Here is a 16,384-nt window from a genome sequence, read left to right on the forward strand (position 1 = left end):
AAATCATCAAATATTTATTTATTTTTACATCGTGTAAAAATTTTAAATTTATTTCTTTATAAAATATTATATTATAATATATATCATAATAAAAAAAATTATATATACCTATATATATATATATTTTTAAAATAAGGTTATAAACTTGTCTACGTATATTTTCCAAAATCAGAATAAATAGGGATATTATTTATCAGATCCACCCATTCTCGTCCCTATTCAGAAATGATAATGGACTAAGAAACTTTGAAAATTCTTTAGAATCTTACTTTGCAACATATTTTGTTAATTTTATCGTTTTATTATTTATATATATTTACCTTTTGCTATATATCATTTTTTTTTTATCTATATCATTCTCTTATTTGCAATTTACATAAGTAAAAAAATATGGGTTAAAGCAAGAAATTACTGTCAATTATTTAAAAGGAGAAAAATAATTTATTAAAGATGTTCGAATTAAAGTAAGAATTATGATGATATGGATCTAATAAAATTCTACAAAATTTCATGATCAAATGAATTTTACTCAAATTTTATTAAAATAAACTCTAATTTAAATATATATATATATATATATATATAAATTTAAAAGCTGAATATAAATTATAGAGATATAGTGCTTTAATAAAGTGGATAGATAATGAACTATTTTTAGTTACTAAAACATTTATATTTTGTTTAAAACTAGGTTTCACTTTAAGAAAGAAATTTGAAAATAGACATAAATTTCTTTTTATAAACATTACAACTATCAAAATAATTCAAAAATATTGACCCATTTAGAACATTTTTATGTAGTTTAGAGCTAGACATTTGATTAAAATATATCATAAATTATTTTAAAATTTTTTTTTAAGTATCTATCTCATTTTTTTTTGTAATTAGAACATGAACATAATAAGAACTATTCAATTTTATTTTTTATTTAAAAAAAGAAAAATAGTTCACAATACATTGAACCAATAGCCACATGTTTTTTTAAAGTCTTTTAATAAATTTATTTTATTTATTATTTATTCGACATAAATATAAAAAAAGGATATTATCAATATCGTTGAAACTTTGCTATATTATATTAATAATATTATGCTAGCTATACGTGAAGATTTTTTTTTTTTTTAATTTGACCTTGAAAATGGGGAAAGTGTGCCAAATGTGTATATATAATTGGTTGGAGTATGTGTAGGATAATGTGTATGCACATTGGAGCATGTTTCTAACCTAATTGTATGGATCTCATGTTTGTTATATATATTAGTGCAGTAGGTAAATTATTTATCTAACCCATTATTCATATTATGAAACCAATGAAAAGTTGACTTGACTCGAGCCATTTTTCGGAGCAAGTTCGCTTCGACAAGGGTGGCTCGAGTCTCGACGGACCCAATACTTTGGTTGTAGTTTCATCTAGTGTCACTTTTGTTTTGGATAACTCACATCAAAGTAAAAAAAATATCAAAAAACTTATTAAACTGTGATATTTGTGCATTTTTAACAACTTGAATGATATACAAATAATATTTCACTTTCACACATCTTTTACTAAATTTCAAATCCATAATAGAGAGAGATATTCAAATATAAAAATAGAGGCAGAACATGTTACTTCCTTTTCTTGGCACTGAAAGTTGCAGGATCCTCACTGTTAACCCATCCATACTTCTCCATGAAAGGATTGGCCAAGGTTTCTGGTGGGTAGCCATTAATGCATTCATTCCAAACATTACCATCATCACCATCACCACCACCGTTCCTTTCCCTCACCACCTCCCACAACGAGCTGTTACACTTGAACCCCGCCCCAAATGTTATCATCAACACCTTCTCCCCTTTCTTCAGCCTTTTCTTCGCCTCCATGTAACCCAACACATACCATAGGCTGCTAGCTGAAGTGTTCCCAAATCGGTGTAGGGTCATCCTTGCCGGCTCCAAATCATCCTCGCTCAGATTCAAGCTATGTCCTATCCCATCTATCACTGCCTTTCCACCTGTATGCAAACAGAAGTGGTCAACCCCAGTCTTAAAATTCAAGATTGTTCTCGATCCACCCGATTTTGACGAGCCCCACCCCAGCCATTTCCTCGCGAGCGTGGAAATGGAGAACCTGAGCAGCTCGCGAATGGGGAGGATCTTCGGGCATGCTACTTTGAGATTATCCACAAAGGCATGAGTGGCGGCCTTCGGTAGGGTCTTGCTCAAGTAAAACCCTACACTTCCTTCATTATCCTCCTTTTGGAAACAACACCCATAAGCTTCGTCCCTCGCCCCGTGATGAGTTCTCACGAGGCACTTGAGCTTCAACATGGCTAGAGGACTCGACACAACTTTGTTACTTAGCAAGATTGCACACCCGCCGACCCTGAACAAGCAATTGGACAGGATCATGGACCGATCATACCCCACGTACCAATTTGGGCTCAGGGACTCCGATGTCACGACGAGGGCATAAAGGTCATTTTGTGTCTTAAAGATGTTTTGCACCAAATCAATGGATATCAAGCTAGCGCTGCAGCCCATTCCCGTTAGATTATAAACCTTAATGTCCTCCCTCATTTTATACCGATTGATGATCCTCGCCGACAAGGAAGGAGTGCCGGAAAACATCGAGACATTGACCACAAGAACGTCAATGTCCGAGGGCGAAACATTTGACCTTGCTAAAACCTTCCCTATGGCCGTATTAAAAAAATCATCCATTTCGGAGATGGAGTCGTTTAGGGTAGGACAAGATTCACGACCTTCGAAGATGACTTTCGGGGCATAGGTTTGTTCGCCTATGCCAGAGCTGACGATGGCTTTGAGTAAGAACTTGTACTCTTCAAGGCCGAGGTGCTTGTTCCTCATGATTATATCGCCGGATAAGTCGGTGCTGAGTTTCTGATCTTCGGAGGGCTTGAAACATTGGTAGTCGAGGATGCAACATTGTTTGTTTCGCCTAGAATAGAGAATCTTGAAGAGGTTGAAGATGAGGTAGAAGAAGGGAAGAAGAATGTACATAATCATGTTGCCCGTCACAGAGCAAAGAGAGAATGTTTGCTCTTACAACACTTGCCTGTAATGAGAAGTGTTATAGGATGAAGGGCTTCTATATAAAGACTAATAGTACATTAAATAGGGACTGAATTGTGAAGAGAATAAAATAAGGGAATTCAATTACTCCCAACAACATTTTTCCTATTAGACCCTTCGATCACTATGTATAACTTAACAGCTTAAGTTAAGGACATAGCTAAGCATCATCTCTATTCGTCTCTGCATTGTCGTTCTCAACTTTTTAATCCTACCAGTATATGAGGGCTCTTACTTTTCGCCCTCATGTGATTTGCCTAAACTACCCTTATTTGTTAACTAATAAGGACCTGCGTGATTAGTTGTTCTCCACTTTGAGGGTCCAAGAAGTTGGCCTTCTTCTTAGTTATCCTCATGAAACTTCTATGATATCATGAAAACTTCATTGTGGGGGTAAACAAGCAATCCGCATCACAATGGAGAAGTCTTCTAATTGTCTTGTTATTTTCCACTTAAATTTTTGTGGGGAGTACTAAGACTTGTATAGTTCTATTCAAGTGGGGAGACTTATCGTGCATTTTATTGACAAAAGACACATTTCACACCCATAAGACTTGTATAGCTATTCGAGTGGGGAGAATGATCGAGCATTTTATTGACAAAAGACATCTCACACCCATAAGACTTTTCTAGTTCTATTCAAGTGGAAGACTTGTCGTGCATTTCATTGACAAAAGACATCTCACACCCAAGACGATAAGGGGATTGACAATGATTCCATCTTGTTAAGAAAAATGGAAACGTAATTCACCTAAAAGCATACCAAATTGAGAATGACTATATTGAAGGCAATTTATCTAATAGGGAGAAAGGGGAAGGCTTGGATTAAAAGCAGTAAGGCAGGGTAGTTGAGGTTGACAATGATACAAGTTAGGCCTATATTAAAGAGTGAATTAAATGAATGGGGAACATGGTTAGTTGGAATGATGAATTGGCAGTAAAAGTATGATCGATCACTTCAATTTATGTTGGCCACATTTGTGAGCCATTGATGCTGCTTTCTACTTCAATACTCTCAAAGTACAAAAATCTGGTTCAAAATTGAAATTGATAACAATTTTATGAGATCCAACAAATAGATAGGTCAAATAAATGTTCAAACAATGATATAAATTGAAGGTCCAACAATGAAGTTCTTTTAGGACCTCTTTCAAAATGTGTGCAACATTATAAGAAATACATATGAGCTTTGGGAGTATTACTATAACCAGCAGAAAAAAGAAGGAGAAAAATTTATTGACATCTAAAAAGGACTAAACAAGTGAACTAATTGCTTTACAACCTCCCATGTATGTAAGCAGCAAGTATGATATAGGACCACATTGACCCAACTCTCTCATTATCATCACATGGCTTTATACACGGTTTCTCCATTCTGAAATGGTAGCAATAGTAGTAGAAGGGTAGTATGGTAATAAGTAGTAGTATACGCCTATACGGGTAGTGTAATATTATAATTAGAAGAATAAGTTAGCAGGTTAGTAGCTTATGAATATTAGAGTAAGCATTTATCTCCATTAACCATTGTCGCCTCATCTACAATCCTTCTAAAATCCTAGATCTCTAGGCTGGTGTGTAAGACATTCCTAAAAATAGATTAAATAATTAATTTTGAAATTTATGTTTAAATGCAAACAATTTAATTTTATCAAAGCATATTATTGTGTGGTGAACACATTGATAAAAACTCTAATAGAAAAAGGGGGTAGAATTCCATTGAAACCCATCATGAAAACAGTCTACATCGACACGCCAAAGAAATACCGGTCTAGGTAAAACAAATGAAAAAAGACAACATTAATCAAATTGCTAAACCTTGATGGCATATTTCCTCAATGGAAAGTACCTTTCCTTCTTCTTCTCCCTCTCTGTCTTCAAGGATACCTATATATGCAGAACAAATAAGAGAGCATAAGCCAAACAATGGAATAAATACAACTTTAACAAATTAAACCACGAATAGAGGGGTCCAGAATAATTATGATCACAACTCAATGTTTCTGATAGTTGGGTCATGTGTTTTGACTTTGTGCTTGAAAAATGGTAGCAATAGTTAATGCTAACATGTTAGAAAGCTTTAAAAAAAATGAAGAAAGAAAAACAATTCTAGGTGTTATGGAATGTAGCCAATTTTCATCAAGATTTATAGACCGCTGCAGGATAATAAACCCATATTTTTCAGAACTTAATCCAGCATTTGGACCAAAAGCTACTAATAATCTTATTTGCAGTTAAGATAGCCACATTTTTTTGGCAGAACAATACATACTAGTGTTAAAGGATAAATCAACATTGACAATTAATGAACTACAACAACATAAAAAGGTTTAATAGGTGAAGGGGAAAGTTGGTACCTGATGCTTAGTTAGGCGCTTCCGAATGGCTCTAGTTTTTTTGGGACGCAGATCAAGTGGAAGATACTTCTTGTTCTTGTACACCTCTCTCAAAGCTGCTTTTTGCTTTTGAGAAACCACCGTTAAGACTTGTGCTATGGATAGCCTCACAACCTTTCTGCCAACAGAAATTTCACCCCCAATAGAATTTTAATAGTGGGAAAAGTCACTCTTGGTTATCTTATATCTTCAATCTTAATCAAGACATGATTTGAGCACTGTACTACTGTACTACATTGATGTTGAAGTCCATATCTTAGTTTTAATCCATTAAATCTAGAACCCAACCAAGCTTTGGAGCTTGTTTAAGTGTTCAATTCGCCAAAACCTTCTACAGTAAAAATCATCAAGCTGCAAAAATATTTCAATTTTGAACTAGAAAGAACATCAAGATCCTCTTGAATGTATTTTAAAACAGATATGTTTTGTAAAGAAAGTTTCATCATCCCTCAATTCTTTTTCCTTGCAAAAGAATATAACTTTACATGTTTTCCACCATACCCATGAACAATTATTCGACTAAAATGGTAATTTTTCTTCCTAAATTATGGCATTACTCATGTCTCATTTTCTGGGATCTATAATTAAAAAAAAATCAAGTCCCTTGATCCATTGTATCAATTTGTTCACTATCTAACACTAGTCTCCAAATTATCAATATTTTTTAATACAAAATTGTTTTTTTAAGCTAGGTTTGCCAAAAATGTACACATATTTATGACTAGAGATGGAAATGTTAGAGAATTCGGGAAAAAATTACATTTTGGAGAGCTTATTGGGAGCGCCTCCAGTGACTTTGGCAACGCGGAGGAGGGAGAGCTCAGCTTTTAGATCCTTCAACTGAGCCAAAAGATCCACCTTGCTCTTCTGCCTCAGCTCGTGAACCTTGATTCTGGCTGCATTGAGATTCAACACCAATTAATTTGGAGTTTTTCACGTATCATCAGTCATAATCAACTGATACTCAGAATTAGATTCTTACCCATGATCTCTTTCTCTTTTCGTTATCGTAATCTGTCACACAAAACCGCCGGATCCCAAACTGAAAGTGTCTCTCGGCGGCTAAATTGACAGAATACAAAAACCCAAACAAAATTTCCCAAGCACGTGACCTAGTTGTTTTTGTCTACCAAACCCATTGGGCCTGTCCAAAACTTTCAATTTCGTTAAATATAAGGTCTTCTCAATTAGCTACAAAAGAAAAATGATTAATTAGATAAAATATAAAATATAATTTGTTTTGTTTGCCAAAGTGGGAAAATGAGTTAATTCTATAGGATTACTAGTTTAAATGTATTTCTTAAATTTTATTTTTCATTTAAAATCAAATAAGGTGTGACTATTGTGCGGTCATACTAATTTCCTTAAATAAATAAATTTAGTTTAAAAATATATAAATAAAAATAAAAATTGAAAAAATCAGCTATCAATAGGCTCAATTTTTTTATATATAAATGAATTTAGAAGTTTGTTATGCCTTTGTTTAAAGAAGATAGTATTAGGTCACAAATGAGTAACTCTGCTATCTTATTGTTAAATTACAAGGGTAAGTAAGCATAGGATAGGCATAATCAAATAATTGGGGGCTAATCAAATCTAAATGTAGGTAAAAAAAAAACTACAATAAGCTAGCTACACAACCTTCATAAACATTTTATCATTTTCTAATCATTTTTTAAACCTCTCAATATTTTGCCTCCTTTTGTCAAGGCATTGTGTTGGAATAAAGTACACTCAACATTTGTGAAGTTTATTTGCAAAATCAAACAACAAAAACTAGTTTAATTTATTTATTAATAATAATTTTTTAATAAATCACGAATAATATATTAAAATAAAAAATAAAACTCTCTCATTCCACATTTTATTCAATTCGATAAAAAACTTATTTTTTCATATATTTCATCATATATTTTTTCTGAATAACCTTTTATCTTGTGACCTTACACTTTCACTTTGTCAATCAAATATTTGATTCATATTTTTAATATTTAGCATCGTGACCTCATACTTTGATCAATCAAATATTTGATTCATATTTGTTTAACCACTTTCAATTGATACCGACTTATTATTCATCGGCAAACCACATCATAATCACACTTGGTTACAGGGTTGTACTTGTTTTGTTATGTTGCAAGTTCAAAACATACATATAACATTTTTAATTTTATTTTTAACTGTTTTAAGTTTATGAGCGGGTCAATCCACAATCCGACCCAAGTTTCCATTTACTCTCACATATATATCCAAATTAACCACAACTCTCAACCCGACAATCCAAATACTTTAAAAATTAAGCATCATTATATATATATATATAGATTAGTTAGTTAAAAAGTTGAACTTATATTATTAAAATGTCTTGCGTTCGTCAAACTTGATGTTGAATTTAAAATATAAAGTGTTGTTAGCCTAGTTGGTTAAAAGGTTGTACTTATTTTGTTAGGTTGCAAGTTCGAAACATACATCAAATTTGGTGTTAAATTTAAAAATATAAAGTGTTGTTCGCCTAGTTTGTTAAAGAGTTGTACTTGTTTTGTTAGGTTGCAAGTTCGAAACATACATATAACATTTTTAATTTTATTTATATACGTTTTAAGTTTATGGGCGGGTCACCCACAATCCAACCTAAATATTTATTTGCTCTCACATATATATCCAAATTAACCATAGTTCTCGACCCGACAATCCAAACACTTTAAAAATTAAGCATCATTATAATTATATATATATATATTTCCTTAAATAAATAAATTTAATTTAAAGAAATAAAATAATCAGCTATCATATAAATTCAATTTTTTTATAAACTATTTATTTTCTTTAATAAATGAATTTAAAAGTTTGTTCCTGGTTAAAAGAAGATTGTATTAGGCAGTATGGATTTAGGATTCAAGACTTAAAAAAAATAGAGTGTAATTAAATAATAATGAATTTTTTTTTTTAGATAAAACGAGTGAATAAAAGTAAGTTTTATCATTTTTTTAATAATTAAATAAACAAATATTGAACATTTAAAAAAAAAATTATTGGTACGTAATGCCACGTTTTTACCGAAAAAATATATATATTATTTTCAGGGTGGGTTTCAACCCATCCAAACCCCTACATAGATCGACCCTTATATTAGGTCACAAATGAGTAACTATGTTATCTTATTGTTAAATTACAAGGGTAACTATAGGGTAGGCATAATCAAATAATTGCGGGATAATCAAATCTAAATATAGGTAAAAAAACTACAATAAGCTAGCTAGACAACCTTTATAAACCTTTTATCATTTTTTAACCCTCTCAATATTTTGCCTCCTTTTATCAAGGCATTGTGTTGGAATAAAGTACACTACACTTAGTTTATTTGCAAAATCAAACAAAAAAAAACTAGTATAATTTTTTTATTTATTAATAATTACACCACAATTCAAATCTAGTTCTATTATGTTGTATAATTCTCTTATCTAACTATGCATTTTTGGTCCTCTATTTTATTTTTTTAAATGAAGTGAAGTTATATGTATAATAGTTTTGGAGTATTAGATAGTTAAAGTGGAAACAAAAGTCTGATAAGATATAGTCTCATTCTACTTCTTTCATTTTTTTCTATTATCATCCCGTTCGTTTGATTTCAGGGAATACCCAGACATCGTATATTTGTGATATTATATATTTAAATATGTTTATTAATATTCGGGATAAGATCGGGACGATGACACAAATATTATCCATGTCTCATCTTCGATGCTAGCGGTCAAACCGGAGAAAAACCAGCATAACGTAACAATTCAAATCAAAAAATGAGGGACAAAGTGTAATTGTCTCACCACCACTAGTGGTAGCTTCTTAAATTAAAAAATAAAAGTAATGATTAACAATGGAAAGGGAAATGAAACAAAGGGCGCGGGAAAGAAATTGAGATTTGAGAATGATTAGTTAATAATTTAGGGAGGGTGTATTCTTTAATTAATCCCCATCCATTAAGATTACAAAGGCCCACGTCTTTAAACGCGTGATTATAAAACAATTGGCTTCACTAAGACTCTAAGACCCACACGACCGACTATATATCTTGCTTTGCATTTTAATGATGAAGATTATCTATCATATATAATTAATTATTAAAATCATTGATTAACTTTAATTTATTTATGAAATGTCTTTCAAATAACATTACTCTAAGTCTCATATTCAAAACAAAGATTTACTTTGAAACTTTTTTAGAACAATCATAGATACCATCTTAACGAGATTAAAATATTTACTTTCATGGAGATATTTTGTATTGTTGAGAAAAGATAAAAAAATATTGGATACCTTTTCATATTAACACCCATTGTTAGTTTCATTTGGTTTATAAACGCGAATAAGTCATGATTCTATAATAAAATGTTATAATAATATTAACGAATAAGATATCCCGTATAAATAAAATCAAATATATTCAAGTATTTAACGAATAAACTAGATAATGTGACACCAATAAGAATGATATTTGAAATGATTAAGTATATCAAATACTCTCCGTCTTAACTACTTGAATAAGCGGAATATCAAAAATATTTAAGCGTTTAACGCTTAAATATACTAAATCACACTAACCACAAATATCATCTTAACTGAGTAATAATCTTTACTTTCAAGAAAATATTTGGTAGTATTGAGAAAAGATAAAAAAAAAAAGAAGTAATAGGTATAAAACTCATTGCATATTTAATTAAGTTTTAAATATTACTATATACATGATTTTGTTTGAAATTATTTATTGTAAATTTATTTTTGTTTGTAATTTTTTCTTGTATATTTATTTTTGTTTAAAAATTTTTCTTTTACATTTATTTTTGTTTGAAATTTTTTTAATATTTCAAATAATACTAAATGGAGAACATAACTCAAAGTATAATAAAGTATTCTTATTTTATGGTCGAAATTTAAATAATTTTGATAACTAATTTCAAATCATTGATCGTCTAAGGTTTAACTATATTTTATTTTTTAGATTTGGATTAAAACTTATTTTGACTAATAAATTGATTTCGTCTTCAAATAAAATTACACATTTTCACTAAGAGGATAATCGCTTTTTGATGTAAATCCTGTCTAGCCGGACGATTCTACCATATTACAATTTTTGTATTACGATATCATACTTTATATCTCGTAATGTTTATCATATTGTTTACATTTTAACTATATAACTACTGTACATATTGATAAAAAAATTTCTTGGTAAGGTTTGAACCCACAATCATATATAATTTAAGATTGTATGTTGAACCACTAAGCTACACCATTTTACATTTAAAATTACAATAGATTTTAGTAAATACCTTAATATTTTTAACAAGTGGGCTGCCCTGGGGAGTGGGCTGCCCTAACCCGAGGACTTGCCGGACTTACCTCAGGGTCGGCCCTGCCTTCAACAACAATATTCTTTATCGTTTAGATGATTTGAGGGGCACAACACAAACACACAATATCTATTTATGAAGCAAACGAATGAGTAACAACATCGTCGTCGTCTTAGTTTGTAGCACCGTTGTCTAAAATTACAACATATTAGATGTGTAGTCGTTTGAGAATTGAGTTGAAGAAGTCATCTTAAGACGAAAGTGAAAACTTTGCCCGTAATAAAATTTAGAAAAATAAAAATAGATATACCTCATATAAGATAAATTTGTGCATATTTTAAACACAAATTAACGTGTTTATAATATTTTAAATATTTTTTTATACTTATGGTGTAAATTCAAACAATAATAAATGTAACAAGAATAAATTTCAAAAAAAAAAAAGATGTATAAGAAGTAATTTCAAACAGAAATAAATTTATAAAGAACAATTTCAAACAAAATAAATATAAAATGGTCAATTTTAAACAAGATCATGTATATAAAGATGTTTAAAACTTAATTAAATGTATAGAGAATTATAAAATGGTTATATATTTTGAATGAAAAATCTTGAATACTCATAATTACACTATTAACAATTAGGTCTAGTTTGAATAAATCGCAATAATTTTAGGAAATAAGATATCCCGTATAAATAAAATCAATTATATTAAGTATTTATTGAATAGATTGTATAATATGAAGCAAATAAGAATGATACTTTGAAACAATGAAGTGTATCTACCACTCTCAATTTTAACAACTTAAATAAACAGAATATTGTCAAACATATTTATGAGTTTATCAAATAATCTTAAAATCACATTAGCCTTTAATACTCTCAAGGTTATTGTTAATCATTTAAAGTCTAATCATGGGGTAAAAAAAAGAGAAAATAACATGAAATTGGGTAAAAAAAAAATTCTCCCACAGACAAGGAACTCTAAAAATCTTTTTAAGAATCATGGGCATTCAGCCACCATTAATAAAGGCCAAAATTTCAAGCCCAAATTCCAAGATTATAAGAATAATTAATTCCTTGATGGATAAGCCATCATTACAATTAATTATTTAAACAAGTTTGTCAACATGGAAACAGTGATTAAAGTGTTAATCAACCAGCAATCAAAGTAGAGCAATTATGACAAAATCTACTTTCTAATCCCCACTTAACCTTTAATTAACTTTTGCAGGCTATAAATATATAAAGGCAATTAGCCTAATCGACCTTAAAGCAAAACCCTAATTAAGCCACCTCTTGTCTTCATCATTACATGTTTCTGACCTAACAACTAACAAACCACCTTGATTAGTTAATTATTTCTTTTACTTTCTTCTTTTTCTTACTGCAGTTAAATTATTGGTTTTTGATTAACTAAATTAAATTATTTACATCAATTGTGATTTTTATGCAACTGTGGTGTTTTATTATTTTTCTTCACCGAAATGCCATATTTATTGGTTTTTTATTAACATATTTTTTTTAGGATCACATTGTTTGTCAATGTTGTGACTAGTGTTGAATTAGTTGGCCATTCTTGGGTTTTCTCTTGATAGTAGTTGGGAAACTTCCAAAAAGAAAAAAATGAATTCAAATTGTCTCAAATACTTAAAATATAAGTATTTATGGCCCTCATCACATGCAAGTAATTCCAGAATGTTTTAAGGAATTTTGTGGTAAGATTAAGTATAAGGGCTTGTTTGTTTGGTTGTGAATTATTTTTAAAAAAATTGATCAATGTTGATTCCAAAAGTTTTTGATAAAATGATTTTAAAAAATATTAATATATAATAATAAAATAAATAAATAAATAATATTTTAGTATTTTAAATAATATAATTAATAAAAAAAATAATATTTATTTCATAATTGAATTTAAAAAAATAATAATAAATCTAAAGACACTTAATGGGGTAACATCACATGTCCCTTTTGCAAAATTGACAGCTACCTTACTACCCACTTTACCATATTTTATTTTGTTAATTTTTCATTAATATTTATTATCAATCCTATTTGGAGTACAATGAACTTTTTGATTTTTTTTTTTAAATAGGATGTAATTTAAACCATACTTTTATCTTATAGTTTTTTCATGGTGATTTTGAAAAAATCATGATTATTTTATTTCTGTTTTTTTATAAGAAAAGACTTAAAGTGTATTAGTATATAAATAAAATAAAAAATAATAATTTAAAATAAAGAATATTTGAGTATTTTAGTTAGTGACATGAGTAATGTGATATTTAAAAACGATTAATTGAAAAAGTGATTTTGTTTAAATTATTTTAAAAACCCAAACCGAACAAAGCCTAATTAGTTTTAAGTTGGTTCGTTTAAATCAAAACGATTACTTAAATCATTACCACATAAATTATCACAATGAATGAGTTAGAAATGTGTAACTTAATCCATAAGATTTTACTATAATTATTATTCTTTTTAAATGATAAAATTTATTTTATTATTTATCTAAGGAAGAAAATTGCAAACAAACCATAAAATTATCAAAATTAATTAGGTAAAAGTTATAAAAAAATTAATAGGCCATTGCAATTAGCTAGATTATAAACACATTACATTATAGCATTTTTGTGTCATAGATTATTGTCCTTGGGTTTATAATTATTATATGTGATTACTGTATATTGTGGTTTAATTAATTATTTATTTGATTGTGACAATCTATTCTTCATGTGGCAACAATTGTAATGGCAATATTCCTTAACAGATCAAGGGAATAATTATATTATTTTTTAATCAAAACCCATGACCACACTTAAGTCTGCAAGTCCTCTGTTAATGTTTGTATGGGTTTAATTAGTTTTAAATTTTGTGCTTTAAAGTTTCAATTAATATGAATTATATATAAGTATGTATTTGGAAAATAAAAATTAAATCGTAGTCAATACTCAAATATTTATTATAACTTGAAAAAAAAGAGACAGTAATATTTCTAAGGTGCCAAAATTTTCTTTGGTTCATTGTTTTTAGACAATTGGATTTAGTTAGAAAATGTTACCTGATTCTTGAAACACTAGTTAATTGTTTTGAATGGATAAGACATCGTGTCATGTTGTTTTGTTTTGGGATTGTCCCTCTAATTTTATTCACAAAAGTTTTGATTTTTTTTTCACTTTATCCTTAGCTTGCAAAATTGACAAATTATAAAAGTAAATGAATTAAAAATTAATGTCCTCAATTTTTAGTTCGATAAATAAATATAGAATATGATAAGACTCCACCCAAATAAATAAATAAAATTTCAAATAAAACCTTGTTAATAATTATTAATGTTATTGCACAATTAATTTAACACTAGTTAGTATATACATTAATGATTAAGTAAGAAAAAAAGAAAGACAGAAACTATGGAGTTATTATCTATGAAAGCTTGGAACATGCATTCAACATACCTATGGTCAAGAATCCATATCTAAATATAATAAGTGAAGAATAACATAAAATGTCATACAAAAATTTATTGCAAGTCCAAACCCATTACAATATTGCAATATCTCAATGGTTGAAAAACAGGGACTTGAGATTGAAAAACAGGGACGAATACATGAATTCGAGTTGGGATGTACTTGAAAAAAAGTTGAGATGTGCTTAAAAAATAACGAGAAAATTATAAATAAAAAAGAGTGAACAAATGTAAGTTTTTTTTTAAAAAATTAGATAAAATATAGAGTGTATTAAATTTAAAAAAAAAATTAAGAAATTATAGGGTATTGTCATATTTGTATCGTAAAAAATTATTTTCTTTTTATTTTCGGGGTGGACCGAGCCCCTCCATAGCAACTTATGGTACCATTCCAAAAAAAAAAACTAGTAAATAAATAAATAAATATATATATATATATATATATATATAATAAAGAAAAATTTAGAAATTAGATTTAGATTGATTAAATTTTTGAGAAGAATTTTATTTAGATTCATTGAATCCGGAATAAATCTAGTTAATTTTAGAAATTCAGTCAATCTGAATCAAATATTTAAAATTTACCTAAACTGAATTTATGAAATTTTGCATTTTGTTTGGTGAAGTGTAGAAAGTGAATTGGGTTAGGAATTGACTTGGAAAAATTCATTAATATTGATTGTATGACTTTTCAACTATGTAAAATTTATTGATAGGAAAATACTATTAATTATGCTTCCTTTTTCACTAACTTCATTTATGTTTTTGTAATTTTATAAATGAAACAATAAAAAATGAAGATTAATTAAGTACTTACATAGTCCAAATTGCACTTTCTTTCTTTCTTTCTTAAGATATATTGGAATAATTATTATAAATATTTTTATCCTATTATCTATCCCCCACTGGTCACCACTATCCACCACTTTATAAGACGACCAATTGGCCTCTTCTAGAAAGACCCTTCTTTTCTCTTCATAGCTAGCCATGGATCTCTATCTTAATAATTACACAATCCAATAGCCATTTCATCTTATCATATTATCTTACCATGAAAATGAAGCACCTAGATCTCTTTTGTGCATCCCCTGCTTCCACAGCCATATGTTCAAGCATGGACCAACGAGCCATAGTCAGCTCAACCCCTCGTCGCCACCACGCCCGCCGCCAGCTTGGTGACTCCAAGAGACCGAGCCCCAACATACCCTTCTCATCATCATCTCAACTGGTGCCCATTGATCCCAACAACAAAAACAGGGGCAGCAGTTCTGTCAGAGACACCACCCGGTCTGATCTGCATACAAGGAAAACCTCATCAGTTTCTCATGATCAACTCAAAGCTGGATCCTCCTCAAACAACCTTCTCAATAATGAAACCGATACACACAAATTCTTTAATCTTCTGGCTGATTCCGACCACTTCAAAACTATTCATGTCGTGCCAACGCAGGAGAATCCCTCTTCCTCTCTAAATTCCACCAGCCGTCGCACTCAGGTATCATCAATCTCTATGAGCAAACTAGTATATATATGAGAGCTAGTTATATATGTGATGGATGCAGGTGGTGGAGCTAATGGTATCAATACATTGCAAGGGCTGTGAGGGAAAAGTAAGAAGACATATCTCTAGGTTGGAAGGTATAATCATAGTTATCTTAACCCTCTATTTTAATTTACAATTTACATATTTATAAGTAGATTTGTTTTTGTTATGGTTCAATATTATTAAATTTTATAAAACAACCAAACCCCGAATAGCTAATGCACAAACGCATGTCTTCGAGATCATGAATTTACATATAAACATTTCGTGCAGGGGTGACATCGGTTAATATAGATTTGGCGTCGAAGAAAGTGACAGTGGTGGGAGATGTCACGCCTTTACAAGTCCTAACAAGCATTTCGCGAGTGAAAACTGCTCAATTTTGGCCCTATGCTCCTGCATAGAAACCATCCATCATTAAGATTCTCATAAACATCTATATGCATGTCTAATTTACATAATTACATATATTAATCAACAGTTATTGTTAGTATGCATGTTGATGTTTAGATAATTTCCTATTATTAGTCAATGTGACCAGTCATGTATTTGATATTG

The 16,384-nt window shown here is 29.7% G+C and overlaps 3 protein-coding genes across 3 annotated transcripts; 1 reads left to right on the forward strand and 2 right to left on the reverse strand.

The window, feature by feature from the left end:
- Positions 1-1,448: 1,448 nt before the first annotated feature.
- Positions 1,449-3,092, reverse strand: LOC124920877 (3-ketoacyl-CoA synthase 12-like). The gene has a single exon (XM_047461449.1). It carries the CDS (start codon positions 3,004-3,006, stop codon positions 1,606-1,608), a length of 1,401 nt encoding a protein of 466 aa, XP_047317405.1. The 5' UTR covers positions 3,007-3,092; the 3' UTR covers positions 1,449-1,605.
- Positions 3,093-4,762: 1,670 nt separating this feature from the next.
- LOC124920878 (60S ribosomal protein L35-like) lies at positions 4,763-6,584 on the reverse strand. Its single transcript, XM_047461450.1, has 4 exons — positions 6,448-6,584; positions 6,226-6,361; positions 5,427-5,583; positions 4,763-4,956 (listed from the first exon to the last, which is right to left on the reverse strand). The coding sequence occupies exons 1-4, from the start codon at positions 6,449-6,451 to the stop codon at positions 4,882-4,884; spliced, it is 372 nt and encodes a 123-aa protein (XP_047317406.1). The 5' UTR covers positions 6,452-6,584; the 3' UTR covers positions 4,763-4,881.
- An 8,666-nt stretch (positions 6,585-15,250) lies between these two features.
- LOC124922235 (protein SODIUM POTASSIUM ROOT DEFECTIVE 2-like) lies at positions 15,251-16,384 on the forward strand. The gene is made up of 3 exons (XM_047462969.1): positions 15,251-15,778; positions 15,846-15,921; positions 16,100-16,384. Exons 1-3 carry the CDS (start codon positions 15,335-15,337, stop codon positions 16,228-16,230), a joined length of 651 nt encoding a protein of 216 aa, XP_047318925.1. The 5' UTR covers positions 15,251-15,334; the 3' UTR covers positions 16,231-16,384.

Source organism: Impatiens glandulifera, chromosome 1, assembly GCF_907164915.1.
Source record: "Impatiens glandulifera chromosome 1, dImpGla2.1, whole genome shotgun sequence".
NCBI classification, from domain to species: Eukaryota; Viridiplantae; Streptophyta; class Magnoliopsida; order Ericales; family Balsaminaceae; genus Impatiens; species Impatiens glandulifera.

Coding starts and splice junctions, on each gene's coding strand:
- LOC124920877 (XM_047461449.1), bottom strand. CDS start 3,006: ATGATTATGTACATTCTTCTTCCCTTCTTCTACCTCATCTTCAACCTC.
- LOC124922235 (XM_047462969.1), top strand. CDS start 15,335: ATGAAAATGAAGCACCTAGATCTCTTTTGTGCATCCCCTGCTTCCACA. Junction 15,779..15,845: donor CCACCAGCCGTCGCACTCAG/GTATCATCAATC, acceptor TGATGGATGCAG/GTGGTGGAGCTAATGGTATC. Junction 15,922..16,099: donor ACATATCTCTAGGTTGGAAG/GTATAATCATAG, acceptor CATTTCGTGCAG/GGGTGACATCGGTTAATATA.
- LOC124920878 (XM_047461450.1), bottom strand. Junction 5,584..6,225: donor CCCAATAAGCTCTCCAAAAT/GTAATTTTTTCC, acceptor TTCTGTTGGCAG/AAAGGTTGTGAGGCTATCCA. Junction 4,957..5,426: donor AGCGCCTAACTAAGCATCAG/GTACCAACTTTC, acceptor CTGCATATATAG/GTATCCTTGAAGACAGAGAG.